Source organism: Plectropomus leopardus, chromosome 15, assembly GCF_008729295.1.
Source record: "Plectropomus leopardus isolate mb chromosome 15, YSFRI_Pleo_2.0, whole genome shotgun sequence".
In the NCBI taxonomy this organism is placed as follows: Eukaryota; Metazoa; Chordata; class Actinopteri; order Perciformes; family Serranidae; genus Plectropomus; species Plectropomus leopardus.
In genome coordinates, this window is record NC_056477.1 from 4,023,603 (window position 1) to 4,047,193 (window position 23,591).

General features: G+C 40.0%; 1 protein-coding gene across 5 annotated transcripts in view; it reads left to right on the forward strand.

The window, feature by feature from the left end:
* Positions 1–23,591, forward strand: part of sptbn1 (spectrin, beta, non-erythrocytic 1) — a 140,755-nt gene that overhangs the window by 108,141 nt on the left and 9,023 nt on the right. For all 5 annotated transcript variants that reach the window (XM_042501881.1, XM_042501882.1, XM_042501879.1 and 2 more), the window contains 19 exons: positions 1,825–1,962; positions 2,628–2,748; positions 3,341–3,556; positions 3,731–4,150; positions 5,528–5,730; positions 6,228–6,318; positions 6,422–6,568; positions 7,252–7,515; positions 10,410–10,634; positions 11,684–11,773; positions 11,886–12,164; positions 13,622–13,752; positions 14,433–14,637; positions 14,735–15,109; positions 15,961–16,047; positions 20,668–20,825; positions 22,372–22,510; positions 23,010–23,094; positions 23,188–23,384. In XM_042501881.1, coding sequence (XP_042357815.1) covers positions 1,825–1,962; positions 2,628–2,748; positions 3,341–3,556; positions 3,731–4,150; positions 5,528–5,730; positions 6,228–6,318; positions 6,422–6,568; positions 7,252–7,515; positions 10,410–10,634; positions 11,684–11,773; positions 11,886–12,164; positions 13,622–13,752; positions 14,433–14,637; positions 14,735–15,109; positions 15,961–16,047; positions 20,668–20,825; positions 22,372–22,510; positions 23,010–23,094; positions 23,188–23,384 — 3,571 coding nt within the window. The remainder of the gene's footprint in view (positions 1–1,824; positions 1,963–2,627; positions 2,749–3,340; positions 3,557–3,730; positions 4,151–5,527; positions 5,731–6,227; positions 6,319–6,421; positions 6,569–7,251; positions 7,516–10,409; positions 10,635–11,683; positions 11,774–11,885; positions 12,165–13,621; positions 13,753–14,432; positions 14,638–14,734; positions 15,110–15,960; positions 16,048–20,667; positions 20,826–22,371; positions 22,511–23,009; positions 23,095–23,187; positions 23,385–23,591) is intronic.

The following is a 23,591-nucleotide window of genomic DNA, read 5'->3' on the forward strand; positions in this document are numbered from 1 at the left end:
GACATTTGAGCAAAACTTTTATAAGAATAACAACAATTTAAAGTTAAAGTTTTACTGCTATTTAATGGATTCCCAAATCTTAGGTGACTGATCACTCTTTAAAGAAGGGTCTCAATAAAATTTTAGAAAAAAATAAAAACTGTCATTAAAATGTTCTAAGTTTCCTAATATTTTTCTGACAAACAGCTCAAAACCTGAAAATATCAAGTCAGCAATCAAAACAGCAGGAAATCCGCAACTTTTAAGCTCGGAGAATTCATTTTCAAAGTATAGATTAATTATTTTTCTGTCAATTAACTGAGAAATTATGTCAGCTTTTAAGCACCAATTTAACTTCTACCTCAGAGGAGCACAATCATCTAAACACTAATGGTGGGATTGGAAAGGATTGTAATCAGAATAATTTGTGGTTAGTTGAATTTAACGTGCAATCAGCAGGGTTTTAATTAAAATCCAGTTTGAGCTGCATCAGTTTGAGCTGGTTGTTTGTTTGCGAGCTGCAGCAGAGCGAGACAGTCACAGTGGGACTGTGGGAACCAGAGCAGTAAACTGTTATTTACACCAGACTGCAGGTTCCACACTGTTTAAGAGGCTGTGTGTGTGTGTGTGTGTGTGTGTGTGTGTGGGGGTGTGTGTGTGTGTGTGTGTCGGTGTGTGTGTTTTCTGCACTGTGGTTACATGGTTCATTCACAGGAGCTTCTGATTCTGGTTTTCAGCCACTTGTCCCTCCATATTGTTTGACCACAAAGCATCACATGGATTTTTTCCCAGAGAGTGGTTAACACTGTGCTTTGTGTGTGTGTGTGTGTGTTTGTGTTTATTACTGAAAAGCAGCAACAGTGGTCAGCTGAGAACACTTTTCGCACATTTTTTTTCTCTAAATTGCATCATGAAACCTGTTGAATTCATTATTTAGCAGGTTCTTTGCTCCTCAACCGGGTACATCGACATGGCATTAGCAGACATTAGCAGATTATTTTAGTTTAATAAAGACATATACTGTAAATATTTGTGCATATGTGGGCCAATAAATAACAGTTAATGTCAGTACAAAAATATCAAAGATATGTTTAAGGTCATTTAGAAACAGTGTGTCTACCAGAAAAGTTTGTTTTTACACACACAAAAAAAATCTCTAAATATATCTAATGTTATCAGCCTCATAAATGGAATATTTGTTCTGCCTCTAAACTTCATATTTACTTGAAACTGTATTTTTCCTGTGAACAATAACATAAAACAAGAGTGAAAAGTTTCTAAACATAAAGTTAGCTTCATTGCATTTTTAAATCAGAATCAGAAATACTTATTCGATCCCTCTGGAGGAAATTGTGATTTATTGCAGTCCTCCGATGTAAAGCATAGAAGATTGTAGAAACATGAAAAAAGAAGTATGCAAATAAACAAGTAAAAAATGTTACACATTATGTAAAATATTTAAAAATGTAAAATTTGAATAACATGCTGAGTATCTGAAGTGTGTAAAAATAAAAAAATATGTCCTTTATGCCACATTACAATGTACAAAACTAGTATGTAAGGTTTAAAATATTTAAAAAATATATGTGCATTATGCTTCAACACAGTACATGCATAAGTAAAATCAACAATAAGATTCCAAAAAGGGAGTTAATTAAAATGTTCAACCAAATGTTCAAATGTTAACCCTGTCAGCTCCATACTGCATGGTTTCTATAGTAATAAAAGGGCTTAAAGGCTCCAAAAATATTTAGACAAATTGCTTCTCAATATGAATAACACGTCTCTGTGAGAATTTAAATGTTCTTTGTCATCATATGAAACTTCCTCTTTCTCTCTGTGCAGGTTTGAGAGTTTGGAGCCGGAGATGAACAACCAGGCATCTCGAGTTGCCGTGGTGAACCAGGTTGCTAGGCAACTGATCCACAGCGGACATCCCAGCGAGAAGGAGATCAAAGCCCAGCAGGACAAACTCAACACCAGGTAATCTGAGACTAAACCAGCTGATAAACTGGGATTTTCAGGTCATTTACTCACTTTTTAACCTTGTAATTGAGATTATACAGGAAAATAAACTGGAATCAAAGGGAAAATTAACCAGAATTAAAAGGCTTTTCAGCACCAATGGCACGTTATTGGGATTACATTGATGATGGAATTAAGTAGGATTAAAACGGTGAATAAAGTGGGCTTAAACAGGTAAATAAATGGACAACAATGAGGTTAAAAGGAAAGGTAAACTGGAATTTAAAAAAAGAATAGAATTGAACTGTGATTATGGTTTATCCAAATAAGGTTTAACTAATAAAAAATGATGAAGAAAAATAACTTGGATTAATAATTATTAAAAAATGTTTGTAAACGGAGGTTAAAAGGGGGTATCTTTACTTTGATAAGATGTGATTGAACAATAAATAAACTTTTTAATAAACAGATCAGGTAAATAAAGTTTAATACAGTTAATAAACAAAATGTATTTATATAAATTTAAAATTTTTATAATTATAAAAAAAATATTTTATTTTTTATTATTTAAAAAATATAGTAATTAATCAGGAAAATTAAAAATGACTTGTTAAGGTAACCTGGCAGGTACCTGGTTTAGTTTGTTGCTGATGGTGTCTCTGTCCGTCTGTCTGTCCGTTTAGGTGGAGTCAATTCAGAGATCTGGTGGACCAGAAGAAAGACTGTCTAAACTCTGCTCTTGGCGTCCAGAACTACCACCTGGAGTGTAACGAGACCAAGTCCTGGATCAAAGAGAAGACCAAGGTACCAAAAACAGCCTGCTTCTACAGCACTGTAATCTCCTGCAGCAGAGGTTTTCAAACAGGGAGTTCGAGTAAGGACGCAGAGTGAGACACAGTGTGTGGAGAGAAAGAGACGTGCTCTAAAAACTACAGGAAGCTAGTTATTGTAGTTTGGTCATTGATTTAACCGCTCACTAACTCGGTCAGCTCTCCAGCATCTTTTTTTCAATCATTGAAAAAAAGATTGTGTTTTAATGGAGACTATTTCCTAAAATGTAAAAAAAATAAATAAATAAATATGGAGGTTGAACCCTCCGCTAACTGACTGAATCCCCAGCAATATTATATATTCTAGTTACATCCCCCAAGCATTATTTTGGGAAATGTACTCTCTAAACATAATGTATTATTATCCACCAAAGAGAAGTAGCACAAAGATAATAGGAGTAAAGTCAAACATCCAGCCATTTACATTTACTTTTTTTGCACTTTCAGTGTTTTTGGCCCAGAATGTCTCATCAGCATAGTTGATGTAGATAAATGGGGTTGCAGCTGTTGGTTTTTTAACTCTTGTCTAACTCACACGTCTTTCCCTCTCTCTCTGCCCCCCTCAGGTGATCGAGTCGACCCAGGACCTTGGGAACGACCTGGCCGGCGTCATGGCGCTGCAGAGGAAGCTGACAGGGATGGAGCGTGACCTGGCCGCCATCGAAGACAAGCTGGGCGACCTGGGGAAAGAGGCGGACCGCTTGTCCTCCGAACACCCGGAGCAGTCTGAGGCCATCAAGGGGCGTCTGGCTGGGATCACGACCGTCTGGGACGAGATGAAGGTAAAGTGTCACACAGAATGATCAGGAGAACCTAATATCTGATCTACAGTCTGTTTTAAACCATAAACAAATTAAGATAAAGGCGTTTTCTTGTAACTAAGGCCTCAATATTTATGATCGAGACAAACTTTTATTCCTTTATGAATATACGACCTCTCTGTTTCCTGTTTCCAGGAAACCATGAAGAACCGCGAGGAGTCCCTTGGCGAGGCCAGCAAGCTGCAGCAGTTCCTTCGCGACCTGGACGACTTCCAGTCGTGGCTGTCGCGGACGCAGACGGCCATCGCCTCCGAGGACATGCCCAACACGCTGGCCGAGGCCGAGAAACTGCTAGCTCAGCACGAAAACATCAAAAACGAGATCCACAACTACGAGGAGGACTACCAGAAGATGCGGGACATGGGCGAGATGGTGACGCAGGGCCAGACGGACGCGCAGTACATGTTCCTGCGCCAGCGGCTTCAGGCGCTCGACACCGGCTGGAACGAGCTGCACAAGATGTGGGAGAACCGGCAGAACCTGCTGTCACAGTCTCACGCGTATCAGCTGTTCCTCAGGGACACCAAGCAGGCCGAGGCCTTCCTCAACAACCAGGTAAACCTGGGACGTCAACACACCTACACTTTTACTTTGGTCTGAACCACAGACAGCAGAGAAACGCATCTGTAGTGTCTGTCTTTTCTTTCTGAAGCACATTTAAGGGCCACAACTGCAACAATAACGACGTGAGCATCCACGCTGATGAGCGGTAAACAGCGGTGCAGAGCACACACTACGCACTCCATACATGTTTTTCAACATAAAAACACACATTTTGTGGTCCAAACTAGATGTTAGAATCTATGTTCGAGTTACTCTAGGAGTGATCCAAATGATATCGTTCGCCACTTTTGTAGTCATCATATTTGTAGTGTGGACTCCGCCACAACAACGATTTTTAAAAATCTTTTTACAGTTACAGTTGTGGTTATCGTTCTTGGTATTACATATTCTCACACCCACATATTTCTCATTTAATCCTCAATATCCTCTTAATGAAGCCATATTTTATCACCATATCTGAATGAAAAACTACATTCTTAGTAGAAAGTAATATTTTTATTTACTTTAAATGCAGGTACAGAGGCACACGTGCGCGCGCACACACACACACACAAACAAACACACACACTGGGATCAGCTGATAACTCTCTTGACTGGGCGTCCATCCAGTCCAGTATTGTGTGGTAGACAAGATCTCTCACACATACTGTTATTGTAAAAGGTTGTCCAGAGTGTACACCACCTCCATCCAGTGCATGCTGGGAGAGGCTCTGACCTCACCTGACCCTGCACAGGATGAGCGTTAAAAAAAATGGATAGAAGTAGAATTGAAACAATTAGTTGATTGATCGACAAACTGAGGAGGATTTCCTGCTTTTCTCTCATACTTAATTGTTAACTAAATATCTTAACGGTTTGAACTGTAGGTCAGACAAAACATAACATCTAACGTCACTGTGGACATTTTTCAGATGACTTTATGTCCTTTTCCAACCTATTAGTCGACCGCCTTTTCATTATGAGAAGATCAGACGCTGCCACCAAGTGGTAGAAGTCCTTCATTACAGCAACATGTTTAGAGAGTTTTAATGAATTTCTGTGTTTTTGAAATTATATTATCAGATAAAATCAAATGAGTCCTTTTCTGACTGATGTGATGCACATTCAACAGGAAAGGACTTGAATTTATATGCATATATACACACAAATAACTACAAACATATATCTGTTCTACATTTCACTCTCTCAAATTGCATTCAAGTCCTAGTTGAGAAATCCAAATTTTTAGTTTCAGTATTTTCACTGTGACAATCTACTCCGTCATTTAGTGGATGAATGTCATCACTCCACTTTAATGTCTCCTCTGTGTGTGTGTGTGTGTGTGTGTGTGTGTGTGTGTGTGTGTGTGTGTGTGTGTGTGTGTGTCAGGAGTACGTCCTGGCTCACACTGAGATGCCCACCACACTAGAGGGAGCTGAGGCGGCCATCAAGAAGCAGGAGGACTTCATGACCACCATGGACGCCAATGAGGAGAAGATCAGCGGCGTGGTCGACACCGGACGACGTCTGGTTACCGACGGCAACGTCAACGCCGAGCGCATCCAGGAGAAAGTGGACTCCATCGACCAGAGGTGCCAGAAATACTTTGAGTTTGTCTGTTAATGTGTGAGAAAATCAATAGATTACCAATTTCATATTGATTTTACATGAAATCTTTCACCAAATTCCTAAACGTTAAAAGTCTCTGGTTAAATTCTCACTAATGTCAAGATTTGCTTGTTTTTCTTTACTTCATTTGACAGGCATTGAGCGTGATGTTCTTTTTTACCTGTTTTCAGACAAACGTTTTAAGAAACATTTCAAATTATTATACATCATAGATGAAACTGGGTAACAGCTGATTTAAAAGCTACAGAACCAGGCTTGAGACTGTCACAGTTGAGTCCCCAAAATAAAACTAAATCATTAAAACTCTCCTGTCCTTCATAAATTACCTTCTCCCAACCTCTGCGCACCAGATTAGCTGCTCAGTTTCTTAAAAATGAGCTTTTATTATATCTGCAAGGAAAATAATTTTAAGTTACAGGTAAAACTGCACAAAATTAACATATAGATTTTTGTCCCATAGACATAAGAAGAACCGAGCGGCTGCCAGCGACCTGCTGACGAGGCTGAAGGACAACAGAGACCTGCAGAAGTTCCTGCAGGACTGCCAGGAGGTAAACACACATACTTTTATATTAAAAATGGTTCAGAATACCTGCACTAAAATTACTGTGTCTGTTGTTCACAGTTGAGGTAATTTTCTGTCTCTGTCTTCAGTTGTCCCTGTGGATCAACGAGAAGATGCTGACGGCTCAGGACATGTCCTACGACGAGGCCAGAAACCTCCACAGCAAGTGGCTCAAACACCAGGCCTTCATGGCCGAACTGCAGTCCAATAAGGAGTGGCTGGACAAGATCGACAAGGTGGGACGGGAGGAAAAGACTTATTTATTTTCACAGCACGTTACCAAAGGTGTCGTCCAACAGGAGCAATTGGTTTTAAATTAGTTTAATACAAGATGACACAGTTGACAATCCCTCTACAAAAAACAGTCCAACAGAAGTGTCGATAGCAAGTGATGGTCAAATCATGTTACCTTGGCCAAAATCTAATGCTGTCAAAAGGACAGTAATTTATTGTGCCATCAAGTATTGGAATAGCTGCCCCCTTTACATACACCAATCCAAGAGTAAATCTTTATTTAGACATCATTTACAATTACATTACTTAAGCAGCTAATCATTCGTCCAGCATTGGTCACAACTTGTTCTTGTTCTCTGGCTTTTGTGGCTAATTCACGATCTGATCACGAGACTAGTTATGTGAAGTTTACTGAGTGTGTGTCACTGTTGATGCTTCAGTGAACTTCTACGACACTTAACATGAACTGAGGCACACGTGATGGATTTAAGGATGAACAGATGTGATGTTGCATCTTTTGTGATTATTCTAATGTACATCAAACACACGCCTGTGTACATGATATGAATATGATGTACTGAATTTTGGACCCCAAGAAGATAAGCTGGTGTCACTGGCATCACTAATGAATAAATAAATCATGTGTAGTGATTAATGTACTGATGAAACCAACACTGTCTTTCAGGACGGGAAGGCGCTGATGGCAGAGAAGCCAGAGACGGAGGCCATGGTTAAAGAGAAGCTGGCGTCCCTGAAGACGATGTGGGATGACCTCGAGTCGACCACACAGACGAAAGCCAAGTGTCTGTTTGACGCCAATAAGGCGGAGCTGTTCACCCAAAGCTGCGCCGACCTCGACAAGTGGCTGGGCGGCCTGGACGGACAGCTGCAGTCCGACGACTACGGCAAAGATCTCACCTCCGTCAACATCCTGCTCAAGAAACAGCAGGTGAGGAGGTCAAATTGACCTGAGTGTTATTCTTCTTCAGGTCTTTGCAGGAATTGTACATTAACGTGAGCACAAACAGGGGCATGATGAGGATGGTTTTGCTCCATTTTTTGTCTGTTAGAGTTTCAAATGTTCAGAGGCTCGTCCTGCATCCGTGCAGCTCAGGTCACTGCTTTCTGTATCTAATCATTCATGTTACTGTAAACAAACTAAACTTCCTGTAAAGCCTCTCAGTTTGACTGCAGAGTTTCTGTTCCACTAAGATTCAGAGTGGAGCTGATGAATAATAATTTTGAAAGACAACTGAACAGTTTTCATATGATTAAAATATTTGTCAAAAACAAAACACCAGGGCCAGTAGCTCACCTGGCAGAGCCTCATGTACAGACTGTGTGTGTCACTGCAGAGCCACAGGTGGAAGTCTAGCCTGCGTCCCTTTGCTGTCATCCCCTCTTTCTCCCGCGTACACGTTTAAGCTGTCCTGTATAATAAAGGCAAAAGCCAAATTATAAATTAGATATTTCTGAGGAGCACATGAAGGTAGCATAAGTACACAGAGCAGAGATCATGGCTACAGACTTTAAGGAGCTTGTCGAAATTGTCTACAGTTCGTGGTCTAAAGTGCACAGCTCAAGTGTGTTTAGGACATGTCCAACTTCACTTTGCTTGATGAAAGACGCATAATCTGGGTGCAAAGTGAGGCGCCATGAGCAAAGCGGTGGTTTTTAGTCCATTAATAAATTACAGGTGTGTTTTTAATTCAGTCGATCAAAAGCTTGGTGCGCTTGCAGTCGGCACACTACTATTTACATTCTGCGTTGGAGAAGCGAGCGGGTTTCGGCTGAGAGTAATGCAGTAAGAGCAGTGATGTCTCTGCAGGAGATATCATGGGATATTTAAGCGGCAAAAATCAAAACTAGCTATAAACTTGACAGAGGACACTGAACTAAACTTGTAGCTTCTGAAATAATCCCGAGGTTACGCTACTCTTTGTGTTTAAATGTGCATGGGGAGTCGGGCAGAAGCTCTGCTCTCTGCTTTATTCACATCTTAGAGAATGTGATTAAAATGAAATTGTTGATGATTGAAAATTGGCTATTAAAATGACAACTGTGTCGCTCTGAATCTGGCAGTGATAACAGCGTGCCGCTTTGTGCCTGGTGTAAGATAGGGCCCATTGTGTTTTGCCCTGTTTTTCCATCCAATTTAAGCTCCAAACAAGCTTCAGAAAACACATCATTAATCTGAGGTGCTAATTAAGACCCAGAGGTATTTTGAATTCCACCTATGTATATAACTGTGCATCTAAATTGAATTCTCTAATACTGTAACTAACAGTGATTGATCAGATTTAAATGCATCCTGCAGTTTGACCTGTAAATCACTTTGACAATGCAGAGAAATGTGATTCAAAGCATTTAAATTCCTGAAAGGAAACTCTTCTCCATTTTTACAGTCATGAAAGGAGAGTCGTTTTCTAACAGCGCTTTACATAATCCGTCCACTGGCGCTCACACACTCTCTCACACTCACACAGGAGTTATGTAATCTTTCATTTGATGTGTTACGAGCCTGCACCGAGTCTGTGTGCGTGTGTGTGCGTGTGTGTGCGTGTGTGTGCGTGTGTGTGTGTGCGTGCGTGTGCGTGCGTGTGCGTGCGTGTGCGTGTGTGTGCGTGTGTGTGTGTGTGTGTGTCTCCACCAGTAACAGAGACAGAGCTGGTGAGAGCATGAAGCCGTCCAAAGGATGATGTTGGTATTTTCAGTCTATTAGAGCAGCTTCACTTCTTATCATCCATCTTTTCTTCAGATCTGTGCTGTACCATCCTCTGTGTGTGTGTGTGTGTGTGTGTGTGTGTGTGTGTGTGTGTGTGTGTGTGTGTGAGAGAGAGAGAGTGAGTGAGTGAGTGAAGTGTTGGAGGGAGATTATTAGCTGAGTGTTTGATCTGTTGTACAGTGAGAGCGGGGAGAGAGAAAGGATTCCTCTCCTCCTCCTCGTCTTCCTCTCTACTCTCATTTGAACCCAGACTCCACCTTTTTTTTTTTTTTTTTTTTTTTTTTACTCCACTGTGAAGCCGAATGTTATTACACTGTCTGGCTGCTGGAAGATGAGCATCAATTTGGCTTTTATTTTAGGCATTTTTTATCTTTTCATAGCAGTGAAATATTTTTGGAAGGTTAACACAGATTTTTACAGAGTCAAGGAGAAGATGAGACGAAGCCTCTGAAGCATCTTTAATCTTTGTAACAGCTGTTGTTTCTCCTTATTTTTTTATTTTATTTTTATTTTTGTGGGGCCAAACCTTTGACTCCTCTGTTGCAGCTCAATCAGATTATTTTATATCTTGTATATATTTTTTTTTTATTCTTTTTTTGTTTGATTGATTTAATACGTTTTTTTATTGTAATGTTGTTTGTCTTTTCATTCATTGTTCTCTCCTCATCAGAACATTTTTGTAGGCATTTCTTCAAAAAACTTTTTTTAACTATTAATTTAACTTAAAACTCTTAAGTCAACCTTGTTTTTGTCAGAGCTTTCATCTACATCTTATGGTCATTTCCAATAGATGAAGTTTGCTCAGTTGCGAGATCACGTCTTCTGAGGAAGACCTTAAATTCAGTTTTTGTTTTTTTATTTGCATTTTACTTTGTAGTTCACTCATGTTTCATGTTATTTTTTTTTTTTTAAAAATTGTTTTTACTTAAATTTTTTTTTTTTTCTTTTTATAATTTTCTTTTATTTAATTTTGTATGAACTCATTCAATTTATCACTTAATCCACTATTTTTTACTTTTTTTCAGTCTTTAGTTCTGTGGTTTTTTTTTTGCAATAAGGCATGTATCAGTACCTGTGTGACTTCCTCCCATCTGACCTTTAAACCTGTCCACCTGCAGATCCTGGAGAGCCAGGTGGAGGTGCGTCAGAAGGAGGTGGGGGAGCTGCAGAGCCAATCGCAGGCCCTCAGTCAGGAGGGGAAAGGCTCGGAGGAGGTGGACGGCCAGAGGATCAGCGTGGAGAAGAAGTTCCAGTCCCTCCAGGCGCCGCTGAAGAAGAGACGGGAAAACCTCATGGCGTCCCGAGAGATCCACCAGTTCAACAGGGACGTGGAGGATGAGATCGTAAGTGGAGCGTCTCTGACCTTTAACCCAGCTGATGCAGGAAGTAGATCATCTTCATGTTTTACAGAAATACTTTTGTCAGAGAAGTCTATTGAAAAGAGAAACTGGTTTTTGAAGCGTTAGTAGGGGAAGTAGGGCTGTTGGTTGCAGCAGAAATAGTAGTAGAAACAGTAATAGTGACACTAGAGATGCCAGTAATAGCAGTATTAGTAGTTGTAAGTTGGGCTGTCCCAATTATCCTTTGTGCAGTAATAACCTCACATAGATTCTAGCCAAAGCCCATGAAAACAAACTAACACTTCCCACAGTTCCTTAACATATCTTAGACGGGATTGAATTCATTAATCAAAAAATAAGGCTTTAGTTTTTATTAAAATGTCTTAATTTTTTCAAAAGTCATAACAATGCTGAGACTGGTATTTTTTCAACAATGACCAAAATGATCATCAAGTCATTTTTTTCTGTTACTATTAATATTTAAGTAAAACATGTTTTTTTCTTCAATTTTATTTAGTGTAACATTATATTCATTCTGAATGACATGTTAAAAAACATTTAGAAGTCTTTAACCTAACTTGCGTTAAACTGTAGGGACCCTGTATGCTCATGTTGAATACTGTAGATCACAATTTCTTATCACATGGGCTGCTTTGCTTTTTGGGGTCATGCCTATATTAAAAAAGATAAAAAATAAATCGATAAAAAATTCAAACCCTGATTTGAATCAGCAGCAGCAACAGCAGTTGTAATGTTGTGAAATTCCAACTAATTAGAAGCAGCAGTAATTATTGAATTTGGTCACGGTGTTCATCTGTAGTACAGTGGTAGTTATAGTAGTAGTAATAGTGATAGGAGTAGTAATTGTAGTGGTAGTATAGAAAGTCTTTGTCAGTAGAAGCAGCAGAGTTGAAAAATGGGTCACGATGTTCATATGAAAACCGCACTGCACCACAAATGATAAGTCTGTGTGTGTGTGTGTGTGTGTGTGTGTGTCTGTGTGTGTGTCTGTGTCTGTGTCTGTGTCTCTCTCTCTCTCTCTCTCTCTCCAGCTGTGGGTCGAGGAGAGGATGCCTCTGGCCACATCAACTGACCACGGACACAACCTGCAGACTGTACAGATGCTCATCAAGAAGAACCAGGTACACACACACACACACACACACACACACACACCTCTACTGTTATATGAGAGTAAATGACAGCTGAAAACATGTTCATTCTATAACCGTATTTGACCTTTGACCCTCACAGACCCTGCAGAAGGAGATCCAGGGCCACCAGCCGCGCTTCGACGACATCTTTGAGCGCAGCCAGCACGTCCTGAGGAAGGACAGCCCGACGGCCGAGCTGATTCGCCAGCGCCTCGCCGAGCTCCAGTCGCTATGGGATCAGATCAAGAAAGAGACGGAGAAGCGTCACAGCCGCCTCAGCGAGGCCCACAAGGCCCAGCAGTACTACTTTGACGCCGCAGAGGCCGAGGCCTGGATGAGCGAACAGGAGCTCTACATGATGTCAGAGGAGAAGGCCAAGGTGAGAGCAGGAGTCAGGAGAGTTTGTACTTTCAAATAGTACTTGAGTAATGTATTTTTTATTCTTATAACTTGTGGCTCAAGATTATAGTTTTAATGCACAAGTTACTGTTTTATGACAAGCTTGAGTCTTAAATGTCCTTAAGCCCGTGTTCAGATGCCTTTCACATTTAAACCTTTAAAACCTGGGAAAATTGGTTTGCTTTGTTTTGAAAATATGGAGGAAAAAAAGGTCCCCAAATGTCCCACAAATTGCAAGAAATTGGTAAAAGGTGAGAAGAAAACATGACCTAAAAAAGAAATGCGATAGAAACTAAATAATTCAGTTTATTCTAATTATGCATAAAAAGTTATGGCATAGAAAAATATAATAGAGCAAGTTTCAGATTATTTTCTTGTCAATTTAAGTAATTTCTTACCAATATTTTGGGTAATTTCTTGCAAAGTTATTAATTGCCATCTTCCATGATGCCATTTTGCTCAGGTTACAAAGGGTTAAACAAAGATTCCTGTGGCACCACTCTCAGGTGAAACGTTTTCCTCGCTAGTGTTAAAAATGCGAGGTTATTTCTCCACTCCAAACATCAGATTTGTGTAAATGAATGTCACGGCCTGACTTGCATGATAGTAGTTAAGTCTTGTTATCTGATCAGAGCTGATGAGTTTTGGGTTAAACAGACTTTAGAGTCTCACAGGTTAAAGTGTTCGTCATACGTTAGTGTTGTTTTCAGGGTGGCGTCTCTTCTCTGCGGCACAGAAACTTCCTGTTTCTCTGTTTTACTTTTTAGTTCACCTGCCAGTTCCTCAGTTTGTGGTTTTTCTATTAGTTTGGTCAGTTTGTGTTGGTATCAGACTGTTTCTGCTGTCGCTGCCGGTCAGTAAACTTTCTATACTCTGATTAATATCTGACGAAAGGCTCTGAGTACAAGAAATGGTGTTTGTTTCATTCGGTTTGAATCTGATCTGAGAGGATTTTAGTTTTGCTGTTACAGCGTTTGTCTTTTTGCTTCAAAAGGTCAAATCTTTGAGAAAGTTTACACTGATTACCAGGAGACAGTTTTATGGCAGTATGTCACACATTTCAGTCTCTAAATCAGGTCGAATTTAACTTCAGAAGTCGTCATCTGATGACTTGATAAGTTGATAAGTTAAATTAGTGTTTTGAGTGGAAACTTGGGGTAAAAATATTTTCTTAATTGATGTCTCCCTCCCTTTCTTCTTATTATTCTCCCATTTCATTCTTTTTAAATTTCTTTTTTCTATTTTTCACTCAAGTACATTTTTTTTGTCTCTGCTTCTCTCTCCACCTCCGCATTTTTTCCTTGTACTTTTTCTTTCCTCTTCAGTTTCTCTTTAGCATTTCCTCTTTGTTTTTTCCCTCTGGGGATTCCTTCTTCCTTTTTAATCCAACCTGACAACAGAATAACAAGAGGAACTCTGTATGTGTGTCTCTCTCAGGACGAGCAGAGTTCGGTGGCCATGCTGAAGAAGCATCAGATCCTGGAGCAGGCGGTGGAGGATTACGCCGACACCGTCCACCAGCTGTCCAGCACCAGCCGGGGCCTGGTGGCTGCCGAACACCCCGACAGGTGAGGAGGGAAGAGGGGGGTCACAGGTCAAAGGTTAAGATTCCACATTTATTTTTTTTTCTTCATTTTGTTCATGAAGGGAGGAAATGGAGAGGGAAGCAAAGAAGGGACAAAACATAACAAGAGTTTGTAAAATATGATGTTTCATTGCAGTTCATGCAGGTACAGCGATTAGTTGATGAATCAATCAGTCAATTGACAAAAAAGTAATTACCAACTTTTTTGAAAAACATTTAGGTTTTATTTTGTTTTTTTGTTGTTGTTTTTTTTAAATTTTTGGCAGGGCTCTTTTCTCCTTTTTTATATGTAATATTTAGTTTTTGGGGGTGATTTTTATTTTTTTAAATAATTTTGATAGTTTTTGGTGTTTTTCTTTTTTTTTACCATGTGAGGGTTTTTTCCTATTTAATCATTTTTAAGGGGCTGTTTTTTTTTTTATTTTGTGACATTTTTACATGTTTGAGCTTATTGGGTGTTATGTCTGTTTTTTAAGATTTTTCTGCATTGGGTGCTGTTACTTTTAAACTTTAAGTATGTTTTCCTTAAGTAGCATTTTCAATGCAGGGCTCTTGTATCAGAGTATTTTCACAGGGTGGTATTAGTACTTTTACTTCAGAAAAGCATCTGCTTACTTCTTTCACCACTCCCTCTAATTCTCTGTCCTCCTCGTCATCGTGCAGTGAGCGTATCGGCATGCGTCAGTCTCAGGTGGACAAGCTGTACGCCGGGTTGAAGGACTTGTCGGAGGAGCGTCGGGGGAAACTGGACGAGCGTTTCCGTCTCTTCCAGCTGAATCGGGAGGTGGACGACCTGGAGCAGTGGATCGCTGAGAGGGAGGTGGTAGCCGGGTCCCACGAGCTGGGACAGGACTACGAACACGTCACTGTTAGTACAACATATTTTATTCAACTCTTAGCATTAGAAACTCAAAAATGATTTGTGGTAGCAATGTTAATTCTTAATCCTGACTTTTGTCCTTCAGATGCTGCAGGAGCGTTTCAGAGAATTCGCCCGTGACACAGGAAACATCGGCCAGGAGCGCGTGGACACAGTAAACCGTCAGGCGGACGAGCTCATCAACACCGGCCACAGCGACGCCGCCACCATCGCAGAGTGGAAGGACGGCCTGAACGAGGCCTGGGCCGACCTGCTGGAGCTCATCGACACCCGGACGCAGATCCTCGCCGCCTCCTACGAACTCCACAAGTTCTACCACGATGCCAAGGAGATCCTCAACCGCATCCTGGACAAACACAAGAAGCTCCCGGAGGAGCTGGGCCGCGACCAGAACACAGTGGAGACCCTGCAGAGGATGCACACAACCTTCGAGCACGACATCCAGGCTCTGGGAACACAGGTACACGAAAAACCTGAAACACATTCAGCTTTTGATACAAGAATTTAAAAATGACACTTAAAAGCAAAGACGCAAATGTCCTCCATTGTTTTGCTGGCCGGCTGCGCTGTATGATCAAACGTGAAGTATTCTTGTGTACTTTTTGTCTGGGGCTTTTTTCAAGAGCCTGCTCCATAAAGAAATGGTTTGACTTGACTGGTCTGAGCTGATCTTTGACCCTAAACCATCCAACATCTTTGGGATAACAGCAAACAAAGATTCATAATTTAACTGTTTGTATTGCAAAAATTCTAGGCACTCAGTCAAAAAGAAACTAACATCGTTTTAAACACGATGCTATGAAACTCATTTTTATGCCTCCGCACTGGCAACACTGTCCGTCCGTCTGTACATCTGTCCATTTCATTCTCGTGAGGGTAATTTCTAAACAACGCCTTTTAAGAATTTCTTCAAATTTGGCAGAAATGTCCCCATGGACTCAACGAGGAACTGATTAGATTTTCTTGGTCATCTTTCACAGGTCAAGGTCCCTGTGACCTTATCTGTCACGTCTTGTGAGCATGACATCTCAAGAAAACCTGTAGGTTTTTTTTTTTTCTTGGCGTAAATGATCACTTGGACTCAGTGATGAACTGATTAGATTTTGGTGGTCAAAGGTCAAGATCACTATAACGTCTTCTGTCTCGTTCTTGTGAACTGAATCTCAAGAAGAGCCTATGGGATGTTCTCAACATAAACCCTTTCACTTATGACATCCGAACTTTCACGTGACCCACCTGCCTCTGAAAATGATGTTTAAATCTCAACCAAGCTTGACCCCTCCCTCCTCCTTTTTTTTTTTTTGTATTCAGGTGCGGCAGCTTCAGGAGGACGCAGTTCGTCTGCAGTCTGCTTACGCTGGAGATAAAGCCGACGACATTCAGAAGAGAGAAGGAGAGGTGAGCTTCAGTGTCAGGCAGCAGTGAAATAAAAACCACATCAGGACTCGGCTCAGTTTAATTTGAATTCAGTCGGTAAATCTGAGCCTCAGTGTTCCTGCTGCAGGCAGCACAGATACAAAAACTATAAACAATTTAGAAAACCTCCTTGTTTTACTGATTGGACTGAAAGTGAACTGAACCCTGCTCTGATGGTAACAAACTCACCGTGAAAGGCTCTGTTCCTCATGCATGCTGCACTGCTGCTGCACTAACTTTGCACTGTTCTCCGCCCCTGAAAGGAGCTGTTTAAAAAATAAAACATTTATAGGCAGTCAGATGGAGTCTGTTTCCCAGAGACAAGAATCTTAACTTAGATGATTAATAAGCCTGTGCGAGGTTGATATGAGATGCCAAAACATGTAGTGTCGTTCTTTAAATCATCAAAAGTGATTTCTTTAATAATCATACAACAAGCTGTAGGTTACAAACACATAAAATCTTACAGGGCATGGTCAAAATGCAGGAAACATCGTGAATAATGGCTCTGTACACAGAGAGATCAAAACTGCTCTTATGAATATTACTGATGCCTGGGTTTTATTTATTGTTTTATCATAATTAAGTATATTCAGTAAATATTGTAAGTATGGGATATTTAAAATGTTCAGTCAGGCTGAATATGTTTTATCTTTGACCTTTTCTGCCCATTTTTTAAAGGTGAATCTTCGGCATCGTTTACCTCTCAGCCCCTGAAATCGATAGCATTTTCAAAATATTTTGTAGAAATTATTTTAATGATGCATTTTATTCAAGAGGACTCAGGTTTCCCAGAATGGTGTCTTCTATAAGGGAATAAAACTTGTCATCTTGTGTAATGAATGTGTCTTTAGACACAACGTGAAGTCAATGGAAAGTCAATGGTGGACACAAATTCACAGCAGTGGGTGCAAATTGAGGCAAATGTTTAGGTGATGATAGGCGGGTTTCCATTACAGATTTGCTCTAAACGTAAGCTCAGTTTTCCACTGAGTGATGTTCTGCGACTTCTCCTCTCGCAATAACAATTCAAAAAGCAGAGTGATGGATGTAAAAAACATTATTTCTATTGTAGCCACCGCACTAGCCGTCATTATTTCCAATCGAAGGTGACATAGGCGTGTAATGGGAGCGATCATGGAAAGGCAAGCCCCTTCCAGATGATCCATTAAACTTTTGATGAGTTATGTGATGCAATAACAACTCTTGTAGCGCCTGCTGCATCATAGCATCATGTGACCTATAAAAGCCAAAAGTGTTTCCATTTAATTTTTGTCAAATTTGGCGTTTTGGAATTGCCTGAAATACCACCTCATGCAAGCGTAAAAACTTTTTTGCTAAAATGCAACGTCCGTGTTTCAATTAGGTGTATTTTATATTCGCAGCTTCAATTTGCGCATCTTGAGGGTGAATGGAAACCTGTCTGATGTTCAGACTTGAGGTCTTTATGAGTCTATTTTAGCACTCGAATTCACACAAATAGCACAGGGTGAGAATTCACTTTATGTTCTCTCTTTATACACTTAACAATTGTTTTACAGGTCAGGTCCTCGAGATTTATTACAGTATCATTTCATGTGAAGATTTTTAGAAATAAGTCCAAAGGTCAACAGTTGTATTTGTGGGGATAGTTAGAGGAACAGTCTGACAGAGCAGCCACAGGGAGCAAAACACGCAGCGGTGCTATAATACCAGGACCTCTCAGCTGTAGCTGTTGCTGATTCAGTTAATGTTCTCACACCAAGAAGCTGGCACATCATAATCATCATACAAAAACACAAGAAGCATTTGACGATTGAGGCGGTTGGCTGTGGCCGTAACACCAAACATCTGTCTTTATTCCATACATAGTTTTTTTTTTTACAAGTATGTCATCATCCATCCCGAAAACTCACCCTGAAGTCCACATTTGAAATAGACATTTTTAGAAAATGTTGCTGAACAGAAATCTAAAATCTAAGTGGAATTTCACCTCAGTACCACCATGACGTGCCGAAGCTTCTTGTCTCCTGACAGACACAGAGTGTTGATAATGATTCGCACTGAGTGTTTTTGATGGCGTTGTGTTTTGACCATTCCCTGTATGTCCATTTCCCTGCATATCCTCCCTGTCCACCCAGAAGAGAAAGGGAGAGGTGAGACTCCGTTTACCAAAAACATTGGCTTTGCATCAGTGTTCATTTTGGCTGTTTTAGACTTTCTTTTTAATATTTCCACTAAAATGTTGATTAATTTTAGTGACATTTTAGTGCTTTTCATGCCGTTTAGCTCTGGCCTAGTCTTAGCCGCAGACCTGGTGATTTGCAAAAACATGTAGGCTTTGTTTTATGTCTTTCTTCGATCGCAGAGCGGGTGGATTTTTGCACAGAAGTCAAAACAATCTTAATTCAAACTCTTTTTTTTTGATTGAAACTTATCTGATGCTGCTTCTCATTTACTGTAAACTTCACCCGCCTGGGCCTCTGAGGAGGTTAAAACAAATGCTACTAGTAGTTTGCAAATACAGTTTGGGTCTGGTCCGTCCGTGAGAATTATAAGTGAAAATGTCGGTCTCTAGTGTCCAGCTTCTCTCAAATCAACCTAAGATGCATTTGTAATACTTCATGGCTGCAGAAAGTGGTGCAATCAAATGTTTTCTTCACATTTGCTTAAATGTAGCTGCTTATTAGCTGGCAAAATTCTGCTTGCAGTTCTCTGCAGCCACGTGTCCATCAACAATGTTAACGATGTCTCAGTGTCAGATGGATCTGTGAGTGAAAATGTTACTGAGAGCAGCGTGAAAAGATTCTATGCAAATCGTTTTTTCAGTCTAGTGAAGATTATTCACCAAGAAATGTAGACATTTTTAGCAATATTTGAGGCGCTGTACCTCGGTTTGAAAATACAGAATCTTCTAACTAGTAGTTCTGACTTTAGTTGCTGCTTGTGGCTGAAAATGCAGTCAAGCTTTGTCATACATATTTCTTCTTGTGTTGTGTTTTTGATACAGAAAGATGGTCGTAGCACACCGAAATACCGAAATGTGTGAAATTCGCTAGCGCCTGGACTCTGACTTTAAGTTATGGGGTGTGTTTTCGCTGCAGATTTCTCCAGTATTATGCGAGACAAGTAATGAAGAAATCAGCCACTGTTTTACAACTGTGCTGAAATTTAAATGTATTGTTGGCATTCAGCAATGAGTTAACTTTAGCTGAGGCCAGCTGATGCCAAAAGCTGCACTTTTGTAATAAAATAGCTCCAAATGCTAAATCAGAACTTGTATCCAGTGTTAATGCTGCGAAGGGATTCAGCTTCGTGATGCATCTTCTGGTGGCCATTTTTTGAAGTCTTCAGCAATCATGCAATTGGGGCTGCGGGGGCTTTTTTGTTGTTGATGCAACAGAATTGATAAGACGTGGTTAATTTTTTTTTCCTGAGTGGAAACTGATCACTGAGCCATCTGATTGAGTGTTAAAAAAATAGCTTGTAGTTGGCTAACCATAGTGTCTGTGAATTATCACCTCTGTCTGGTTTTCATCCTCATTTAGCTGCTAGAAGCAAAATCATCATGCTAACAGATTAATGTTGATAGTTCCCTTTTTATTTCGCTGTTCACTTTATCTGAGAACTGAACTATGTGGATCTGCTCATCCCGGACAGCAAGCTGCTGCAGCTTGCAGGTCGGCCATTACTCAGAGGGGTGGTGGTTTGATTCCCTGTAAGACACCAACTCCATATTGCTTATTTAGCGGCACAAAATCTGCACTTATATGCTTCTACTGGGTAAGAGAAATATATATATATGTTTCAATTTATAGGCTCTGAATAATCTAGGAACAGCTCACACCATGTCAGTTACTGTTAAATCCCAGTACTTTGTTTAGAAATTAAATAATAAATGAAAGTGTTTATTTGGCGCCAGCAGATTTTGGAGGTCTGAGTGAGCAGGTGGAGACACAAGTGAACATAATCCACTGAAAACGTGGATGCAGGGGTTAAAACTGAGGATAAAATCCTGCGTCACTGTTTTTAATTCCACATAACGATTTGGATTTATAATGTGATGTAACAAATTCAGAAAAAGGTAACAGATGAAACAAAATGTCCTCTGTTTTTTTGCGAATCAAATCCAAATGTGACTTATTTTCAACATCACCTACAATGACCTAATACACCCAGAGATATCAAAGGGAGAGATATACAGGTATGTTGTTATGTAGCCCTCCCCCTACATGGTGAGTGCTTTTTGCCTCTGCGATCTGCCTTTATGAATGTTTTGCTTTTTATTTGCTTTTATGCCATTTATTTATTTCCCCGGGCTGATGCGCTGATAAGCACCCTGACTGATGCTGGACCCCTGCAAGATTCTGCCAACGATTGTCCAACAAAGTATCCCTCAATAATGAATTAGGTCAACATAAATAATGTTTCCCCATTGATCATAAAGCGCTTTGTGATTGCTGCCCTCCAGACGGTCTCTGCTGGTCCGTAATAGAGCTTGTTGTCTTTAGGCTGCAAATGAGTAAATGAAAAGTCTTTATCGGGTGAAAACGGTGTTAGAGGAGCCCTGACTGTGGTCTTTCTGGTTCTGATCTCTGCTGTTTGTCGCCTCCCTCCCTTCAGGTCCTTGAGGCCTGGAAGAACCTGCTGGAGGCTGCAGAGGGCCGCCGGGTGAAGCTGATCGACACCGGAGACAAGTTCCGTTTCTTCAGCATGGTGCGCGACCTGATGCTGTGGATGGAGGACGTCATCCGCCTGATCGAGGCTCAGGAGAAGCCCAGGTGAGGACAAACTCCTTACCTCTGAGGAGTCAGTGTTTAATCAGAATCAGAAACACTTTATTGATCCCCGTTGATTCGTTACAGTCGCTCTGATGCCTGCATAGAATTATAGCAAATAGAAATAAATATAAGCACAAATGTATAAAAATCGAAATACAGTCATAGTAAACAATTAGTGCTGTGTGTAAATATTTAAAAAATAAAGTATGTATAGTATGCTGAGTATTTGGATAATGTGCTTAGTGATTAAAGTGTGTAAAATATAAAAACTGCGTCCTATACCACAATGCAGTTTATAAAACTAGTATGTGAGTTAGAAATATAAAAATATAAATATGTTTGCAAAGCTACAATAATGAACAACGAAAACATACTTAAGAATAAGAATAACAATAAAAAATATATAACACATACAATATGTGTCACATGTTAAATATAGTCTACATTCAAGGATATTGCACATTTGAATAATTGCACCAAATATTGCAGTTAAGAAAGTGATATAGTTGTTTTATTTTTGTATCATTATTGAGCCTTAAAAACTCTATTGTACATTTGAAGTATAATAAATAAATTCTGGAATTTAAAGTTTAGATGTGTGTGCCAGTGCCAGTCTACTGACTCTGAGTTTAGTATCCTCATATGTTATTAAACTGCTTTGTTTAACTACACAGACACACACACACTTTTCCTTTCTCTGTTAATCTCCAGTGTTTTACTTTTTTCACTCCCACTTCACCTCTGATGGAAATTATTTTTGACGTTGATCCGTGTGAGTCACAGACTTCACTCCAACACACCTACAGATAAAGCCTACAGGAATACAATTACATAATTTAGAAAAATTAAGTTTTTCAAAACAAAACAAAGTGCAAATGAAATATGCTTATTTATTGTATCTTGATACCATAGCGGTCAAAATCAGAGTACGACCCACTGGTATTTTCAGGGTGACATTTTGACTTCATGTAATTGGTAAATACATTTTTACCAATTTAAGTGGTTACAGAGAGGTTTCACTCACACAAGAGATGAGAGAATTTTTGTCGCTCATGTTAAACTTCAGCTGAGGGAAACAACAAACGTATTTGAACTTCTCCAGCAGCCAGCTGATGTCTCTGCCTCTGAGTCGCTCTTAAATAGCATTTAACATGCTGTATATAACACGTTAAAAGAGATCTTTCCCGTGATTGTTACATTATTTGGTTGAATTTTATAATACATTTGGTTTATTTAACTACAGATTTGGAGTCAAGTGTAGCCTTGTCTGAGTGCTTTATGTCATTATATAATAATCAGATTATCAATAGTTATGAATGACCCAGTCTAATATTGATTTTTCTCACACTAGAAACTGCAGTCGAATCTTTCTTGCATTTATTTTATTGTTTAATGTGTTAGAGCCTCCTTGTTTGACAGCCAGGTTGATGTAAACAAAAGCATTATTGAATTTATCACATTAAATGTGAATAATGTTTCACATTAAACAAGCTAAAAATCAAAGGTTTTGTCTTTTCGTTGATGTGGTTTGGTTTTGTGTTTTCAGGGACGTGTCGTCGGTGGAGCTGCTGATGAACAACCACCAGGGCATCAAGGCGGAGATCGACGCCCGCAACGACAGCTTCACAGCCTGCATCGAGCTGGGCAAAGCCCTGCTGGCCAGGAAGCACTACGCTTCAGAGGAGGTGGAGACACCAACGTCCAAACACATTTACAACCAAACCAACATCCTTCATGTTTAACTAAAAACAGCCGGACTTCCTGTCTGATATCAGTTAGCTGTGTACCGTCAGAAATAGGTCGCATTTGTTTTTGGATTTAATTGTCTTATTTGTGTTAGCATTTTTATTTTAGTTTGGATTTAAGGTTTTCATAAGTGCAAATTCCCTCTATTACATCACTTTTTGATGCATAAATTTTGACAGTATTTCATAAAAATATCCCTCAATATTAATTGTCGAATTCAAACTTCTGACCTCATGTTGAAATTAACAAATTCTCATTACCACAAAACAGAAACGAGAATCCAGAGCCGCTGAATTTTGTGCTACCAATGATTTTAAAGGGAAGTTAGGATGTGGAAGTCTTTACAAATTAACGTATTGATTTGGGGAAGATGCTTATGATGTTTGTTTTAAATCTGCTTATTTTACAATTAAATCCTAAAATGTTTTGTCTCCTCAGATTAAAGAAAAGTTGTTACAGTTGACGGACAAGAGGAAAGACATGATTGACAAGTGGGAGGACAGATGGGAGTGGCTGAGACTGGGTAAGATTGTTGAGTCATTGCATCTGTTCGCAGAAAGTAATAAACAGGATTAGCTGAATAAATCTGGTTTAACGGGTACATTTGTGTGTTCAGTCCTGGAGGTGCATCAGTTCTCCCGGGACGCAGGTGTGGCCGAGGCGTGGCTGCTGGGTCAAGATCCCTACCTGTCCAGCAGGGAGATTGGCCAGAGCGTGGACGAGGTGGAGAAACTCATCAAACGCCACGAGGCCTTCGAGAAGTCGGCCGCCACCTGGGAGGAACGCTTCGCCGCTCTGGAGAGGCTGACCACGGTGAGACACACGAGCGCACTCCACAGCCATCTGTATTCTTAATTCTTTGCTCAATTCACCGAACTCTCTTAACTGCCCAAACTTTTCAGCATTAGAATAATTAGTGCCTCTAAAATTGCCAAATGATTCGTTTATTGGCAAGTTTCATTCACAAAAATCTTGCAAAAGAGTTAAAAAGGATGATGTCACACCACAGACGTTCAAACG